Genomic DNA, 18863 nt, shown 5'->3' on the forward strand with positions numbered 1-18863 from the left:
CATATGGTTATCCTAGTGAAATGAAAGTCTCAATTATGAACGACATTATATAATAGACTAAAAATTTCGTGGGTCGGTCTTATATAAACTCCTTTGTATAGAATATTTCCGCTCGCATGTCTAATACATGAATGATCATGAAGAGATCATTTGTAGCACTTTACTACATTTGTAACACCTACAAAAAGGGTCATACTCGTAGTATCACCAGGATAAGGTACTCAGCCTTATCCATATACTACAGACCATTTAGGTTATCATTTAAACATGATCCACCTGTATGTCTCCACATACATGTTTAAGCTACGACGATAACCATGGATGTTAGTTTATTGGTTTGTGATTAATGCAACTAAAATATCATTTATTTCATAGACATAACTGAATAAATTATCATATATTATTAATCACTGAAATGTTTGTTCATACAAGTGTTTGCAAACTATTGGACCCTACGAGATTTAGGACATCAACCCCAACACTTTCTCACTTGTCCTAAAGCTAGTGGGCTGTACAAGATAATCAAATTACAAGTACACAAAACAATAAACTAGGGTATAATATGCCCAGTACAAGATCTCCCACTTGCCCTAGTCTAGCTGTGGTCTGTCCCATAGACCCATACTCTATAGGTGACCCTCAAACATTGTAGTCGTGAGGACCTTCGCAAATGGATCAACAACGTTGTGCTTCAAAGCTATCTTCGTGACAATCACATCCCCTCGATGCACAATCTCTCGATAAGATGGTATTTCTACTCAATGTGCTTGTCGCGCTTATAACTCCGAGGCTCACGGGAATTTACCACAGCACCACTATTATCACAATAAAGTGTGATGGGCTTAGACATGTCTAGAACAACTTTCAGATCAGTCAGAAATTTTCTGAGCCAGATGGCCTCCTTAGCAGCTTCACAAGCCACTACATACTCGACATCCATGGTGGAGTCCGTGATGCACCCTTGCTTGGTGCTTTGCAATACTACAACTCCTCTGTTAAAAGTGAACATTGATCTTGAAGTGGATTTCCAAAAATCTGTATCAGTCTGAAAAACAAAGTCTATGTATCCTGTAAGGATCGAATCCTCAAAACCATACACAAGCATGTAGTCCCTCGTTCTTCGAAGATACTTAAGGATGTTCTTGACGGCTGTCCAGTGATCATATCCTGGATTAGATTGATATTTACTGACTATTCTGATTGCATGGCAAATGTCAGGTCTAGTACATAACATCGCATACATCAAACTGCCTACAACAGATGCATAGAGGACCCATCTCATTTCCTCAACCTCTTGAGGTGTCTTAGGACACTGTTCCTTAGACCAAGTAACTCTGTGCCTGAAAGGCAAAAGACCCCTCTTGGAGTTCTGCATCGAATATTTAATTAACATCTTGCCAATATATAACGTCTGAGATAGTGCTAGCATTTTGTTCTTACGATCCCGAAAGATCTGAATACCCATCACAATCTTAGCCTTTCCCAAATATTTCATTTGGAATTAGGTTGCTAGCTAGTTTTTAACTAAAGTCAGTAAGCCTACATCATTCCTAATGAGTAGAATATCATCTACATATAACACTAGGAAAAGTACTAAACTGTTGATGATCTTCTTGTAGACACAAGGCTCATCAATATTCTGATCAAAGCTATGAGATTTTATCGCAGTATCAAACCTTATACTCCAAGATCAAGATGCCTGTTTCAATCCATAAATGGATCGATTCAGCTTGCAAACCTTTTGCTCTTAACTTTGGACTATGAATCCCTCAGGCTGCACCATATAAATGGTCTCCTCAAGATTGTCATTCAAAAAATCAGTATTGACATCCATTTGCCGTATCTCATAGTCATAATATGAGACAATGGATAGGAGGATTCGGATAGACTTTAGCATGGCAACAAGCGAGAAAGTCTCCTCATAGTCGACTCCCTCTACCTGGGTATAACCCTTTGCCACTAGTCTAGCCTTAAAGATTTTCATTTTCCCATCAGCACCTTGTTTCACCTTGTAGATCCATTTACAACCTATATGTTTAAACCCATCAGGTTGATCTACAAGATCCCAAACTAAATTAAAGTACATAGACTCCATTTCGAGATCCATGGCTTTGATCCATTCATCTCTGTCAACATTTTCCATTGCCTTCTTGTAAGACAACAAATCCTCAACCTCGCCATCAGCTACCATAGCTATGATTTCAGTTTAACCCATATAGCGAATAGGCGGGTTCGAAACCCTCGCACTACGTCGAAGCTCCCTCAACACTTGAGGTGGATTTAACCTATTAGATGAGCCTACTTCAACAAATCTTGTTGAGGTAGTTGACTCTTCAACAACTCTTGTTTAAGATTTAGTAGTTTCTTTGGAAAGCTCATTCAACACGATTTTGCTTCTAGGTATGTGCTCCCTTATATGATCCTTCTCAAGCAAAGTAGCATTTGTCGATATAAACAATTTATTTTCTTTAGGATCATAAAAATAACTGAAAGAGTTAAATAATATGCAGCGGAAGTATCAAGGATCCATAAGCATTCAGATTCACTAATTTTGGCAGAAACTAAAGCATGCTTTTCTAAAAAGAGGGTTTTAAGATCATACCTTTGAAGAACTCTCTAAGAATCTGAATGTACAGCAACAATCATTCACCAAAGATCACCGTAAACTACCTCAAAGTCTTTCTTACTATTCTTTTAGAGCTCTAGACAGAGTTGTGGGACTCAAGAACAACTTGAATTGGTGAAGAACAGTGAAGAACGCACAGCAACCGAATGGAAGAACACTTTCTTCTCACATAGATTTTCTCTCAAAATTTCTGCAATAGTTTTTCTCAAATGACTCCAAACTTCTTTATTTGTTGCATATGAACATGCAAAGAAGTAAATTGCATGGCTTGCAGCTCATGCTTGGAGAATTAATGAAGAGAAGTTAATGGCTTTTGTGTGAGCAAGCAGATGAAGATAATGGAAAAAATGTATTCCCCATTTTGTATAACATGCGAAATCCGATTTTTATTTTTCTTTTAAAAACACAAAATTATTTCAAAACCATTTTGATTAATAAAATTGATAATTATTTTCTAAAACTAATTTCATAAATTAATTTAAAATATTGATTAATTTAATATCAAATATTAAATTAATTTTTGCACGATAATCATCTTCATATATTTAAATCATATTTAAATATATATTCTCCTGTTCCGTTTAATTTAAACATTTCAAATTAATTTCTCAAGCTACTCTAATTTACGAGCTAGTGGGGGAACCACGCGGACCTATGAAAGAAATTGAAACTGAGATTTCCATGAGCAGCAGAACAAGACTATTCCAAATTACAATCATGAATCAACAATACATTTACAGTCGACTTTAAACAAGCGGGTTATACAATTAAGATGCAGAAATTACAGCATGGAAAAATGAAATGAACAAGAGAGGAACTCTACGAACATTTGAAGCCTCGTCTCCACGCTCTGTTGCGCGATCGCTCGAACAACGGCGACCACGAACGCTCGATCTACATGACCACAACACAGCAACGAACACAGAACGAACACTTCGCGCTAATCCTCAACAATTGGCTTGGTCACAAACTCCTCCGTAACATGAACGACCTCCACAGCACCACAAACGGCCTCTAGAAAATCTTGACGGTGTTAAGTTGAGTCTGACACCACCAACAAGGTGACCTTCGTATTCTCGGTGTGATAATCTAGAGGGTGGGCTCTGTTCGGACTTGGTATGAGGCAAACGAACGGAGGAAACACCGATCGCGTACACGATTGGGCAAGTGGAAGATGGCAGAGACCTATCGTATAGGTTGATGCCCAAACGTTTAGATAAAGTTAAGCGATCGTCTAGCAAAAGCTTTGCGATCGTTTAGCTCGGTCTGTCGCCTATAGACACTACACGATCGTTTACTTTGGGCAAGCGATCGTCTAGCAAAACTATGCGATCATTTAGTAAATATTGCACGATCGTTTAGCTCGCCCAGCCGTCGTTTAGTAAATATGTATTTACTTGACGACTCCGTGAGTTTCTTTTGCGTGAGAGAGAAAACTTAAAGAAAACTTTTTAGCACTTTAAAAACTTCTTTTTAAAATAGGAAAACCATTTTCCCTTTAAACTTATGGTTACCATAATTCAATAACCACCCACTACTTTGGTTATTTAAAAAAAATAATTAATTATCCAATAATTAATATTATTATAAATATAAATGATAACCAACTTATCATACTATATTTATAACCTATAGTTTTAATATTTTATCTCATGAAACATATAAACCATAGTTCTTTTTCTATTCCATGGTACTTAATGTAAATCTCATTTACATCAATTCTCCACTAGATGTATCTCATACATCAAACCGATTATATCATATATAATCAAAATACCTCTTGTCAATTTGAACATTTCAAATCAACCCAAGAACCGATCCTCAACTGAATCCATTGAGCTACCAAGGGGACCTCATGGACCTATAGTTCGAAGCTCCAACGGTATGTGAATAACTGACTAGACTCTTTAGTCACGGGATCCACCATCCGTTAACTGCCAGGCACTCCACGAAAGACCGACAGCTGAACTCTTCTTACCACATATATCATGTGTCCATCTTAACCAATGAGCAGTGTGATAACCCTTCACAGATCGCTCGTAAGTATAGCTGGGCCAATAACCATTATGCCCCTGTAGTTACATCTGTCTCCTTAAGTACCATTGATCCCTCTAATGAACATAAGTCATAATCCTACTATGACTGAGTCTTCTCTTCAAAAGAGAAGTCATGGCAACTATTTTAAAGCTCCAGAATCAACATTTAAGAGAGCAATCTCTCTACTTATCCCTGCTTCGGGAAAAGAGTGAATTCCATCTTGTGGATTGAGTTCCCAGCTCCCATATCAGATAAGTTCCCAAAAAGGTAGGAATGTTGAGTTGGAAATTTGGCCACTCTCACCCATACTAATTAAAGGACCACCCTCAAAGGCAGGAGTTCCCAAAACACTTAGGATTGAGAACGTGTCACCTATGGTCATTTAGGTGAGATGTAAGTCTCTAGTATCAACGGTGTTATATATAGAGTCTAGTCATCTCGTGGTCTAGGCCTTATATAAACTCTTTGTATAGGACACCCCCACTCACACGTCTCTACGTGAATGGTTAGGATCTACCATCTATAGTAGTTTACAATACTTGCAAACCTCTACAAAGCGGGTCTATCCGTAGTGTCACCAGGATCAGGTATCCCACCTTAATCCTTATACTACAAACCTATTTAGGTTATAACTTAAGGCACGATCCACTTGTATGTCATATATACATGTTTAAGTTCACATAAGATAACCAATGAGCTTTGTTTATTGGATATGAGTAAATGTCAGAATTAAATAACACTTATTTTATTCATTGAAAAATGTGTATCTTTATAAAACAACGAGACTCTGGGAGAATTAGAACACCAATCCCAACAACCTACAAATCATGGGCTCCAACGATTTGAGATTAATCGGCTAAACTTATTAGTCTGATTTAACCTCTATTCGTTAACTAATGGGACACTCCACAATAGCCCATAGTTGAATTGCCCTCACTGTAGATATATTATGTCAACTTAATAACCATAATCAGTAAGTTGATCCTTTGGAGGTTATTCGTAATTACAGCTAGGTCAAAAATACCGTTTTACCCCACGTGAATACATCTTATTCCTTAACTTCCTACTGATCCCCAATTATTCATCCGGTCTTATCCCCAAAATGGTAAGCTTATTGAGCAGTGTTGTTGAACTACTCTCATCGTTTGCAAATAAAAGGATAATCCTGAACAAACGGGAGTTCATAACTAGCTCAGAATTAAGATCGAGTTAACCTAGGTTATATGATAAATGAAATAGTCAGTAACAGTAAACAGCCGTTATAAAGAAAAGTGACTATTTTCGTAGTCCAATCTATATGCAATTTCATTGCATCGGATGCCCCCACTCACATGTCTCAACATGAGCGATTTGTGTATCACATCGTTTGTAGCACCTTACAACTTCTTGTAACAACTATAGAGTGGGTCACATCTAATAGTGTTACCAGGATGAGATACCCAATTTCATCCATATAATTATTAGACCATTTAGGCTATATACTGTCAACTTGATTCTGTTTATGTCACTACATAAAGTTACAGAATTCAGATTATAGCCAATGATGCATTTATTGGATTTTCATAATAAGATGCAAAATCAACAAGTCATTATTATTGATAAATATAATGTTTAACACGAACTGCGATTTCTAGGACATTCCCAACAATAACCTCTTCTCGTTCCCTTGGGGTAGCCTACAAATAGGCATGACCTCAAACGTGGTTCCAGTTTCTTAGGATTAGCCTCAAGCACATGTGTTGGGCAACCCCAGATATGGAAATGACGTAAACTAACTTTACGACCATTCCATAACTCCAAAGGTATTTTGGCAACACTCTTTGAAGGAACACAGTTCAGGATATAAGTTGTAGTCTCTACTGCAAAACCCCAAAACGAGTCAGATAAGGAAACATAACTCATCATCGACCGAACCATGTCCAATAGGGTTCAAGTTCTCCTTTTTGATACACCATTCTGCTGAGGTGTACCAGGTGCTGAGAGTTGGAAAACCATTCCATGTTTTATCATATAGTTTTGGAATTCGGAATCCAATAATTTTCCATCTCGATTAGATCAAAGTGTTTTAATCGTTTTACTTAATGCATTTTCAACTTCAGCCTTGAACTCTTTGAATTTTTCAAATGACTCAGACTTATGTTGCAATAAACAAACGTACCCATACCTTGAATAATTATCAGTAGAAGTGATGAAGTATTCATACCTTACCCTGGCTCGTACATTCATCGGACCACAAAGGTCTTAATGCATTAGCTTTAGAGGCACTTTGGCCTTATAACCTTTTTCAGTAAAAGGCCTTTTAGTCATTTTGCCTTCAAAGCATGACTCGCACACAGATAAAGAATTTTCTTCTAACTCGCTTAGAAGTCCATTTTTCATTAATCTCTCAATCCTATTGAGATTAGTGTGTCTTAAACGTAGGTGCCAAAGTTGGGCATTTTCTTTAGGAGAAATTTTAAGTCGTTTATTTTGAGTTACAACTGTTTTAAACATCTCTATGTTATATAGTGCATTTGTTGCTAGTGGCCTTAGCACATACAAATTACTTTTCATTTCAACTGAACATATATCAACACCATTTTTCGAAATAAACACTTTATTAACAAAAAAAAAAAAAAATCAGTTGATAATTACATTCAAGCCATGACTTTACAGAAATTAAGTTCCTCTTTCACTCGGGAACTACATATACTTCATTCAAAATGATAAATCTATTATGTAAAGTCAACTGGAGACCTTCCACTGCCACAGCTGAGACGACGTGCTCGTTCCAACTCGCATCGTCTTCTCACCAGCACCAAGCTGCCACCAGGAACTAATTCCCTGAAATGAAAAAAAAACATGGTTAGTGGCCCCAAAGTCAACAATTCAGGCAGAATCATCATTCTACACTAAATAAGTTTCTAAAATTAGTAAATATGATTTACCTTGTTTAGGCTTCTTCTTCTCAACCAAATATCTTGGGCAGTTCCGCTTCCAGTGCCCATTCTGGTTTCAATAGAAACATTTTCTCTTGTCAATCCTCACTGGTTTCCTACCCCTTGCAACAACAAGTTGTAGGTTAGCAGACGCCTTCCCATTACCACCCTTATTCTTCTTCCACTTGTTGGTGCCAGAAGTAGATGATGCAGACTTAGTTTCAGAGATCGAACCTTTGTGGAACTTTTTGAAAGATGAAGCAATATTTGCCTCACCAACCTTCTTCTCCTTGCTTTTCAGCAAAGATTGAAAAGTCTGCAACTCATTGAGTAGAGTTGTAAGGTTGTAGTCAACCCTGTTTAGAACAACGTTGTTAACGAAATGAATGAAGCATTTTGGTAACAATTCCAGAATAATGCTAACCTGGTTGGCCTCATCAATGCTTGACCTGTTCATCTCCACCACGTTGAAGTAGACCATCATATTGAGAAAATATTCCCGAATAGATGTTCCCTCCTTCATGTGTGAGTTGAAGATGTACTTTAGAGCATTGTGCCTGAGCTGCACGAACGATTGTCCAAACATTCCCCTCAGGGACTCTATGATCTCACATGCAGTGATCGTGGGCTTATGCTTCTTGGCCAAAACATCATTAAGGCCAGTCAAGATATATGTTCGGGCCTTTTCGTTTGCCCGTGTCCAACGCTCATACGCGTCACAGTAGAAGGTGGAATAGGAGTACACTCCTCCGTAAGGACAAACCTAAGGTCATCGATGATTAAAATCGTATTTATAGTATTTTTTTTCTATCTAGCGTAATTTTCACCAGTCAGTTTATCGGCAACAAGTAAAGATAGTGTAGCAGTAGCCATATTTAAAAAATGTTGGGAAAAAAACAAACTTAATAAGTCTACTTGTATTAAACCACTTTTAGAACCAATTAAGTTTAAGAAAAATAGTTTTAGTGTACCCCAAGTGACATCTATTTTGCAATGATGCTCTAGTGAGACATGACAAAAGTTACCATACGGTGATCAAGTGCCCCTTCACTAGAATGAGACAATCCCAACCATTAGACAAAGACAACTCATTGTAACTGAATCTAACAGTCACCATTGTTCGGTCCAAAATTTGTTAATATCCTTAACAATTCAGTGTAACTGTAACCCCTTATTTTAGGCCATAGAATCCCGCCCCAATGAGCCAACCTTAGGGAAAAACCGATTAGGACAAGAGACTAAAGCAACACTATCCATTTCTGGAGATCAAATAAAGAGTTGTGCAAAATTGTCATCCTTTAGGGGGACATTCCCAAGGTGCCACGAAGCGATGCACTAAAATTTTATCCAACCTAATGAGAGAGACCGAGGGATATATTGTCACACATCCCACTTCCACTTACTATAAACATTCTCTCCATTCACTTTGTTATTGACCTACCCAAATGCCACCTGTAGAGGGACACTCCAGAGGTACCTTGAGGTCGAGAATAGATCTTACAGTGTGAACTTTTAAGGAGAAACATGTAGAAGCAAAATGAAGTATCATATACGCTATTTACCTCCAACTGAATATTCTACCTAGAGTTCATTAACTTAAAAAATCCGGCTACTGATTTTAACTAAGTGGTTTGTTTAATTTTCTAAAAAACAATACTTGCTTTTGATGATTAAACAAGTTTGATTCAAGTCTTATTAAGCACTTTAATAGACTTTTATCAAATTTGCATGCATGTAACAAATCTATCCAATTCATCTTTCCAGGTAGGTTCCCAGGTAAGGGTTAGACGTTTCCATCGACTTAAGTACCTCAGCCTAGCCAAAACCAGTCCCTTATAGATACATTTATTACATATTTAATCTTTTATTAGTCAATTTAATCGTATTAAACTGAATTAAAAGATTAAACTTAGGTTTCTAATCTTATTAGAAACATGGTTTTAGGTCTATCTTAATCAAATTTTAAAACATTTTAAAAGATGATTAAAGCATAAGATTTGCATACAACTCTTTTTTATTGATTTTAATGCTAATTTCATTAATTGTAACTTTTATAAAGAATGAAACAATTAAAATCATTCCACATTGCGAGCTAGACAAACATAAGATATTTGTAACTTTTATAAATAAACCTAAGGTGTCATGTTTCATGCAATGTTCATTCATTACTGATATATAACTTTTATATAATTAAGTAATGAATTGAGCATACATTCCATGCTAACATACAACCTTAAAATTATAACATTTATAATATAAATGATGCATGGAGATGCTATAATGCATGCATATATTATAACTCTTATATTATATGATGCATGAGCATGCTTTATGTAATTTAATCATGCATGCTAATATATTATAACATTTATATTATAAAAATGATGCATGAAAAAATGCATAACCTATGGTGGGTTTTAAAACTATATGACATACATTGTGGCATATAAGATAAATATACATCACATGCACATTTAGTAAAAAGTTGATGGACCGGGATAGTTTATCTAAAAAAATATGGGAAAGGAAATGCTAAACTATTACAAAAGTTTGAGTCAACCGATTCAAACATATGAATCGGATCTTGAATCGTCCGCCTTGAAGCCTTGCACTTGATCATGTAGCAAATTCTCGGATTTTCGAGCAATGCGCGTCGAGTATAAACGATCGTTTAGCAACGAACATGTAGCTTAAGACTAAGCGATGAGCATGAAAGTCCACGCGATCGTGCAGCACGCTTCGAGTAACGCATGCCATGCGATCGTGTAGCTAATGACTATGCGATGAGCATGATAGTCTACATGATCAAGTAGCAAACGTCGAGTATCGTATACTATGCGTGTTGGGATTGGTGTCCTAATTCTCATGGAGTCTCGTTGTTTGTATTGATACACATTGTTTTATGAATAAAATAATTGTTATTTCATTATGACATTTACTTGTATCCAATAAACAAAGCTCCATCGTTATCACTTAAGCATGTATATAAGATATACAAGTGGATCATGCCTTAAGTGATAACCTAAATAGGTATGTAGTATAAAGATTAAGGTGGGATACCTGATCCTAGTGACACTATGGATATGACCCGCTTTGTAGAGGTTTGCAAGTGTTGTAAACTACTACAAATGGTAGATTCTGACTATTCATGTGGAGACGTGTGAGCAGGGGTGTCCTATACAAAGAGTTCGTATAAGACAGGACCACGAGATGACTAGACTCTGTATATAACGTCGTTGATACTAGAACTTACATCTCACCTAACGACCATAGGTGACACGACTTCAATCCTAAGTGTTTTGGGAATTTTTGCCTTTGAGGGCGATCCTTTGATTAGTATAGATGGCCAGATTGTCAACTCAACATGCCTACCTTTTTGGAGACTTGTCTGATCTGGGAGCTGGGAACTCAATACACAAGATGAAATTCACTCCTTTCCCGAAGCAGGGATAAGTAGAGAGATTGCTTCCTTAAGGGCTAATTCTGGGGCTTGAACATAGTGGCCACAACTTTTCTTTGGAAGAGAGGACTCAGTCATAGTAGGACTATGACTTATGTTCATTAGAGGGATCAATGGTACTTAAAGAGTTAGATGTAACTACATGGGCATAACGGTTATTGGCCGAGCTATACTTACGAGCAATTTGTGAAGGGTTGTCGCACTGTTGATTGGTTAAGAAAGACACATAATATATCTGTGGTGAAGAGAGTCCAACTATCGATCTTTAGTGGAGTGCCTAGCAGTTAACGGATGGTGGATCCCGTGACTAAAGAGTTTAGTCAGTTATTCACGTACCGTTGGAGCTTCGAGCTACAGGTACATAAGGTCCCCTTGGTAGCTTAATGGATTCAAGTTGAGGATCAGTTCTTGGTGTTGATTTGAAATGTTCAAATTGACAATAAGTAATTCGATTATATATGATATGATTGGTATGGTGTACGAGATAATACATCAAGTGGAGGATTAATGTAAATGAGATTTACATTAAGTGTCATGGAATAGAAAAGGAGCTATGGTTTGTATGTTTCGTGAGATAAAATATTAAAACTATAGGTTATAAATATAGTGTGATAAGTTAATTATCATTTATATTTAGAATAATATTAATTATTAGATAATTATCTATTTTTCTCTAATAACCAATTGAGTGGGAGGTTATTGGTGGTTTTATGGTAACCGTGAGATAAAAGGAAAAATGTTTCCTAATTTTAGTAAGAATTGAAAAGAAAAGTTTTGAGATTTCCAATCTCGGAAATTACTCATGGGAAGTTGTCAAGTAAATTAGATTCACTAAGCGACAGCTTGGAGTTAGCTAAACGATCGTGGAGTGTTAGTAGGTGACAGACACTCAGCTAAGCGATGAGCTAAACGATTGCATAGCTTTTGCTAAACGATCGTTTGGTTTTTCCTAAACGATTGGGCATCGACCTATACGATAGGTTGTTCCATCTCCCACTTTCTCAATCCTTTACACGATTGTGTTTCCTCCATTTTTCTACCTTAAACCAAGTCTACATAGAGCCCACCCTCTGGATTCTCACACTAAGAATACCAAGGTATCCTTCTTGGTGGTGTCATACTCAACTCGACACTGTCGAGGTTCTGTGGAGGCCGTTCGTAGAGTTCAGGGTGTTCGTGACCTTGTCGATCACTTAGTTTGAGTGCACGGTGATTGTGCAGTGTAGCAGTCGTGTTGGACGAGTGTTCGCGTGTTGTTGTGTTGCTGTGCTGCTGCGATCGAGCGTTCGTGATCAAGGAGCTTGAAGATGAGTCTACAAAAGTGTGTTGCTCTTGTCTTTGATTTGTTGTATAACATGTTATAGTTTATGTATTTAATGCATAACTGTATGTTTCCGTTTGTGATTGTAATTGTAAAGTTCATATACGATTGTAATTTGGAATGATCCTTCCGCTGCTCATGGAAATCCTCATATTTGATTTCCTTCGATGCGATCGTGTAGCTACTGACTATGCGATGAACATGATAGTCTACACGATATTTTAGTGCGCATGCCTTGTATCGAGTATCAAATACCGTATGATCGTTTACCCTCAAGCATTTATGCGATCATGTAGTCAACGCAACACGATTGAGTAAACACTTTACATGATCACATAGCATTAGCTATGCAATCGTTTAGCAAATTCTACACGATCGAGTAGAACAATTCTACACGAACGCATAGCCAAATCTAAATGATCGTCTAACTTAAAGCTACACGATGCGACTACCGTTTCATCTTCTACATTGAAATGAACTGCAACTCTTGCGTCTGATGCTTCACGAACAACTCAAAACTCCAAACGAATACAAACTCGATTGCAATAAATTATGCCCAAAAACACAGGGGCCCTTACAATTAACTTTTGTAAAAGTAAACTGAAAGCATACCAATTGAAGGATTTCTTTTGATAGAGAACCTTTGAGCAGAAGCGGATCGTCCAAATCCCATTTCGATTGAACGCATACATTTACAGTCAACAAGAACATATTATGCATAAAATTAAATTACAGCATGCTTTCTCAATAGTAAAAAAGAGTTCAAGAGACTATACTTTTGAAAAACCATTCTTCAAGTTAATCCCTCGATCATACTCATTCACGAACGCTCCCTCGAACAGCAGCAAGAAACAACGCGATCCTCGAACCAAAAGAGATACTACCACTTAGTGACCTTGGTATTCTCAGTGTGAGAATCCAAGACTTGTGGGCTCTGGCTAGTTTTTGGTTAGAGGAGGAAGACGATCGAAAAGGGAACAAGGTTGTCGTGGAGATGATCAAGTCTATCGCATAGACTATGTTATTTGATCGTTTAGTCTCTTAAGGAATTGTGTAGAAGACTTTCTTTTACTCGATCGTAAAAACTTGTCTATCTAAATAATCAATTCACATTTTCATTTATCCCACATTTGCCATAACAAACTAATTAACTTCCCACTAAGGGCGGTTATAGAGAAAAAGGATTAATTATCAAATAATTAGTAAATTATAAATAAATATGATAACTAACTTATCATATTATATTTGTAACCTATAGTTTTAATATTGCATCATATACAATATATAAACCATAGTTTTTTTTCTCTATTTTATGGCATTTAATATAAATCATATTTATTTTAAATTTAATTACTATGAATCTAATTCATAAAAAATATATTTGAATCATATTCAAATATTTGTCTCTCCAATTAAACAACAATGTATCAAATACATTATATCATATATGATTGAATTAATTAATCCTGAGTGAGTTGTGAAATCCTGCCTGTGAGGGCGGTCCTTTGATTTGTATGGGTGATGAGAGTGGCTCCCACCCCATACAAATCAGATGACCGCCCTCATAGGCAGGAGTTCATAACTCGCTCAGGATTAAGGTCATGTAATTCTTCTGTATAGAATATTTCCACTCGCACGTCTAATATATGAATGATCAGGATCATATCATTTGTAACACTTTACAATATTTATAACACCTACAAAGTGGGTCATACTCATAGTGTCACTAGGATAAGGTACCCAACCTTATCCATATACTATAGACCAATTAGGTTATCACTTAAACATGATCCACATGTATGTCTCCACATACATGTTTAAGCTACAACAATAACCATGAATGTTAGTTTATTGGTTTGTGGTTAATACAACTAAAATATCATATCTTTCATAGAAGAAGTGAATAAAATATCATTTATATTATGTAACACCCCGCACATTTTTTAGCAATAATGTAATTTCAGTAACTTTATTATTTAGAATTTCAGCAATTGTTATTAGTTGGAGGGCATTTTTTGGAATTTTGGACTTCAAGTATATGTGCGGGAATTTAATTGTTGGCGTGAAATTATTCAATTTGAAAATTAATGGCAGGAATTAATTTTCTTTTGAAACGAAAAGGAATTTAATAGTATAAAGTAGAATAAGGAAAGGAATTAAATATAATTATACTTATTTCCTTTTTTAGTTTATTATTATTATTTATTTATTTAAAACAAAAGAAACCTTTCCTCTTTGTGAAAAGCGTGACTACCCCTCCAACCTCGTTGAAAACCCTTCCGACGCCGCCTCCATCGCTGCCCAAGCATCAATCGTGTCGCCGTGAGTCACCCAGCCTCGTTTGCCGCTCGTTGTTCAGCCTCAATCGTCACTTGCTGCCGATTCTTCCCTTTGGCCACCACAGACCTCGTCGTGCAACCCTCCCCCATACCCTCATCTGTCTAGCCGTCTGAGTCGCGCGTCCGCCTCTCTCGATGTCGTCCACTCAAGTTGTGCCACGCCATCAGTAGCACGTCGCCGCTCATTCAGATTAGGTCTGCGCTGTCCGATTCGCCCTTACAACTATTGTTCATCGGTGTAGCAGCTACTAGCTGTCAAGTTCATCCTCTTCCGCCTCCATTCCATGGGGTTTTCGCCAGAAACTTGGAATCTGGGGTAAGATCTAAAGTTTGTGTTTTTATTGAATGGGTTTGGTCACCCATTGAGTTTTGATTTAATTTACTTATACTGATTATGTTGTGAAGCTTGGATTGAAGTTTCAAGGTGTTAGGAACCGCTGTCCAGTAAGATTAGAGTTTGGCTCTAGGGAATTTTTGAGTATGATTGGTAAGTAATGTGAACTTGAAGCTCTTTGGAATGGGTTAAATGCTGGAAATTTGGTTTTAAATTCCTAATTGTGGATTATGAATAGATTGGTATCTCCGTGCTAAGTGTAAAACAAATTTCTGGATCGGCACATATTTTGGGTAAGTTGTTTTGTGGAGTTTGAGGTATTTTCATATTTGAAATCCAGTCCTAAATGTTGGGCTTAATTTTAATAATTGATTCAGGGTGTGATTCAAGAATTTTACTAAGTTAAAAGAGGGTGTGGATTACTTTTGTTAGATTTCGTTTCGAGGTAAGTAATCTTACTACTGGAACTGCCCACGGGCCAGACATTAGATGTATGCTAGCATGATAAATATATGTTATGGCAGAATGTTAGCATGTAGACTGATATTATAATATGATCAAAGTATGTTCTGGTACGAGATCTGAATTATTTATTTATGCACATAGACACTTGAATGCTAGTATAAGATGATATGTGCTTCTATATGGTTGTATTTGATCTAATGATATTGAAGTATACATGTATGTTGTAGAACCATGATGTTGAGGTATACATGTATGTCGTAGAACCATGACGTTGAGGTATATGTGTATGTTGTAGAGCCATGATGTTGAAGTTTATATGTATGTCATAGATTCGTACAGTGATGATTATGATGTTGAGACTGTGCAAATGTCTTTACTGATTAGTTAGATGCCCATTAAATTTTGTGTTTCCTTCGGGATTCACCAGTTTGTGTTTCCTTCAGGATTCACCAAAGGTTGTGGGCATACTTAACTACAGTAGGATAAGACTCAGTCTCCTTCTTGTTTCATGTGTATATGTGTCCCATGAGGACTAGAGCAATTTATATGTTTTACCAGAGGTGGGTATCTAGAGGATATAAATGCCCAGCCTGACCCTAGTAGTGGGGTTACTTACTGAGTATTTTATACTCATTCTTTCTCATGTGTTGTTTTAGGTAAGGGTAGAGATGCACCGGCGATGGACAAGCGGAATTCGTGATTGAGCCACTGGAACTAGTTTTTATGCTTCCGCATCATGAAATTTAGAGTTCTTTTCATGTTTCTCTTAGCTTTTAGTTTTGATGTTTAAAACTTACGTTTAAGAATCGTTTTTCAGACTTATTTATTACACTTTATGATTTCTGGGTACCCTACTATTGTTTTAATATTTGAATTTAATGAAAGTCTTTTGAACTTACCATATTTAATTCGCCATAACAGAGTGTCGTTTTTGAGTTCCATGCATCATGTATTTTAGTAATGGCCTAACTTAAGTCCTAGGGGGTCGGGTCGTTACATATTATTAATCACTGAAATGTTTGTTCATACAAGTGTTTACAAACTATAGAACCCTACGAGATTTAGGGCATCAACCCCAACATAGGTGTCCAATGAGGCAGACCATGTGCCCAACTTGCTGAGCCAGACATCCAACTCAATTGACAAAAGCAGTCTTTGTGTCCAACTGTGCTAAAGAAGCCAACCCTGCGCTCAACAACTGTCTTTTCCAATCTAAAGGTTTAGTGTAATACCTATTGGGTTGGTAAGCTAGTTTAGGGTTAAAGAAGTGTTCTAAAATTATTTTAATCCTAAACAAAGGATTTTAACCTAGTTATTGGAATAATATAGGCTCAGGATCTAGGAAGAAACCCCCGGAAAACTAGGGAACTTGGAGAAAAGGTAAACCCTAGTTGGAGAATTGTGAGTGGTTTAATTTCAAAATGTTTTGGTTGTTACTATATACATATATGGTATTATATATGTATGCATGATTTGGAAAACTTGGCATTATCTAAAAATGGCTTTTCTCGGATTTTAGTTACTTGTTTTTCGTGGTTTTACTTGGATAATTGTTTTAACTCTGGTTTCGTTTGAAAACATGTTTTATAATACATTGACTGGAAAACCAGAATGGTACCCGGGAAATGTTGGCATACCTTGTGGACGTTTAGCTAAGATTTTCAGTATGATCTAGTCGGGATTATTCATGTACTCGAGTATGTCTAGCAGGATATTGTCGACATGTGCATATTTGTTGGGTTCTATTGGGTACTGGGCCTGTTTCCTAGATCTTGTATTTGGTTGAAATGATTCATCTTCGAGAAACATATGATCATGCCAGTATTATCTCAGTTATCATACTAGGATGGTTACGTTTTGATATTGTTTTATGACTACTTGTTTGTGCAAACGTTTTCAAAATAAATTCCAAAAGCAAAACCTATTTTGATATAAAAACATACCACTCATTGGGCTTCCTAACTCATGTTTTTCTAATGTTTTGTTCTCCCTACCCCCAGGTAGAGTAAAAATGGAGTTCCAAGTACTGCTAAGGTCAAGATCTGCCATGCTTCCAAACTTAAGTTTGTTACAAAGAGTTTATGTAATTAAGGGTCTTGAGTTGTTAAGTTGAGTTTGGGAATTGTATAAACTTTTATATTGATTTGTAATAAAATAAGTTAAGCCAAAGAATTATTGTTATATTTAATTAGTTATGAGTTTACTAAGCGAAACAAGTGAAAGTGGACAGTAGGTATCACAAGAAGGTGGTATTTACCATCCTCATGCCTCCTTTCGGACTTGAGAGATAAGCTTGGGAGAGGGTGTGACACGTTATGGTCTATTTCACTGACCGCCACGATGTAGCATTCCTCCGCATGTGAATAGATAACCTGTTTGAGATATAGCTTTGTGTGGATCAGATAAATATCCAGAATTTACATAATCAACCAAATCAAACTTTGATTTGTTTGAATAAAACTAACTCATATAAATCGTTCCTCGAAGATAAAGGAGTATATGCTTAATTCCGTTCCAATATCATTTTGTTGTAGAATAACTATATTTTGCTAATAAATATACTGAAAATGCAATATCTGGTATTATATAATTAGCAAGATACATAAGTGCACAAATTGCACTAATATATGGTACTTCAGGACCAAGAAGTTCTTCATTATCATCTCGATGTCGAAATATATCTTTTTTCACATCTAGTGAACAAACTTCCATTGGAATGTTCAATAGATGTGTTTTGTCCATATAGAACCTTTTCAAAACTTTCCTGTATAAGTTGATTGATGAACAAATATCTCATCTATTAAATGCTCAATTTGTAAGCTAAGGCAAAATTTTGTTCTTCGGGAATCTTTTATCTCAAATTATTTCTTAAGATATTCCGTTGTATTTGAAAGCTCTTCAGAAGTTTATGTTATATTTAAATCATCAACATATACGGTTATGATAGCAAGTTCTTACTGTGATTTCTTTATAAAAACACATGGACATATTGGATTGTTTTGATATCCTTCTTTCAACAAATATCTGCTCAAGCGATCGTACTACATTTGTCCTGATTGTTTCAATCCATATAGCGATCTCTGTAACTTTATTAAATACAATTTATGATAATTTTATTTCTAGGTATCAAGTACCTTAAATCCTTATGCAATTCTCATATAAATATCATTATCAAGAGATCCATATAAATATGTTGTGACTACATTCATGAGATAAGATGCATGTTCAAAATCTTCATACATAGTTAGATAAATCAAATATCTTAGTATAATTACATTCACCACCGGAGAATACGTCTCCACATAATCAATACTAGGTATTTGTGAAAAACCTTGGACAATTAGTCTTGCTTTATATTTTGTG

General features: G+C 36.3%; 1 protein-coding gene and 1 long non-coding RNA gene across 2 annotated transcripts; both read left to right on the forward strand.

Moving 5' to 3' along the window:
- Window positions 1–953: 953 nt before the first annotated feature.
- Window positions 954–16403, forward strand: LOC150038194 (uncharacterized). Its single transcript, XM_090312453.1, has 4 exons — window positions 954–1037; window positions 14808–15017; window positions 15119–15188; window positions 16157–16403. Exons 1-4 carry the CDS (start codon window positions 954–956, stop codon window positions 16198–16200), a joined length of 408 nt encoding a protein of 135 aa, XP_090168579.1. The 3' UTR covers window positions 16201–16403.
- A 177-nt stretch (window positions 16404–16580) lies between these two features.
- Window positions 16581–17669, forward strand: LOC120067601 (uncharacterized). Its single transcript, XR_016531748.1, has 3 exons — window positions 16581–16718; window positions 16830–16880; window positions 17501–17669. It is a non-coding gene; the product is annotated as an uncharacterized LOC120067601 (long non-coding RNA).
- The last annotated feature ends 1194 nt before the right edge of the window (window positions 17670–18863 follow it).

This window comes from Benincasa hispida, chromosome 1, assembly GCF_027475165.1.
Source record: "Benincasa hispida cultivar pf3 chromosome 1, pf3_genome.v1.1, whole genome shotgun sequence".
Lineage (NCBI taxonomy): Eukaryota > Viridiplantae > Streptophyta > Magnoliopsida > Cucurbitales > Cucurbitaceae > Benincasa > Benincasa hispida.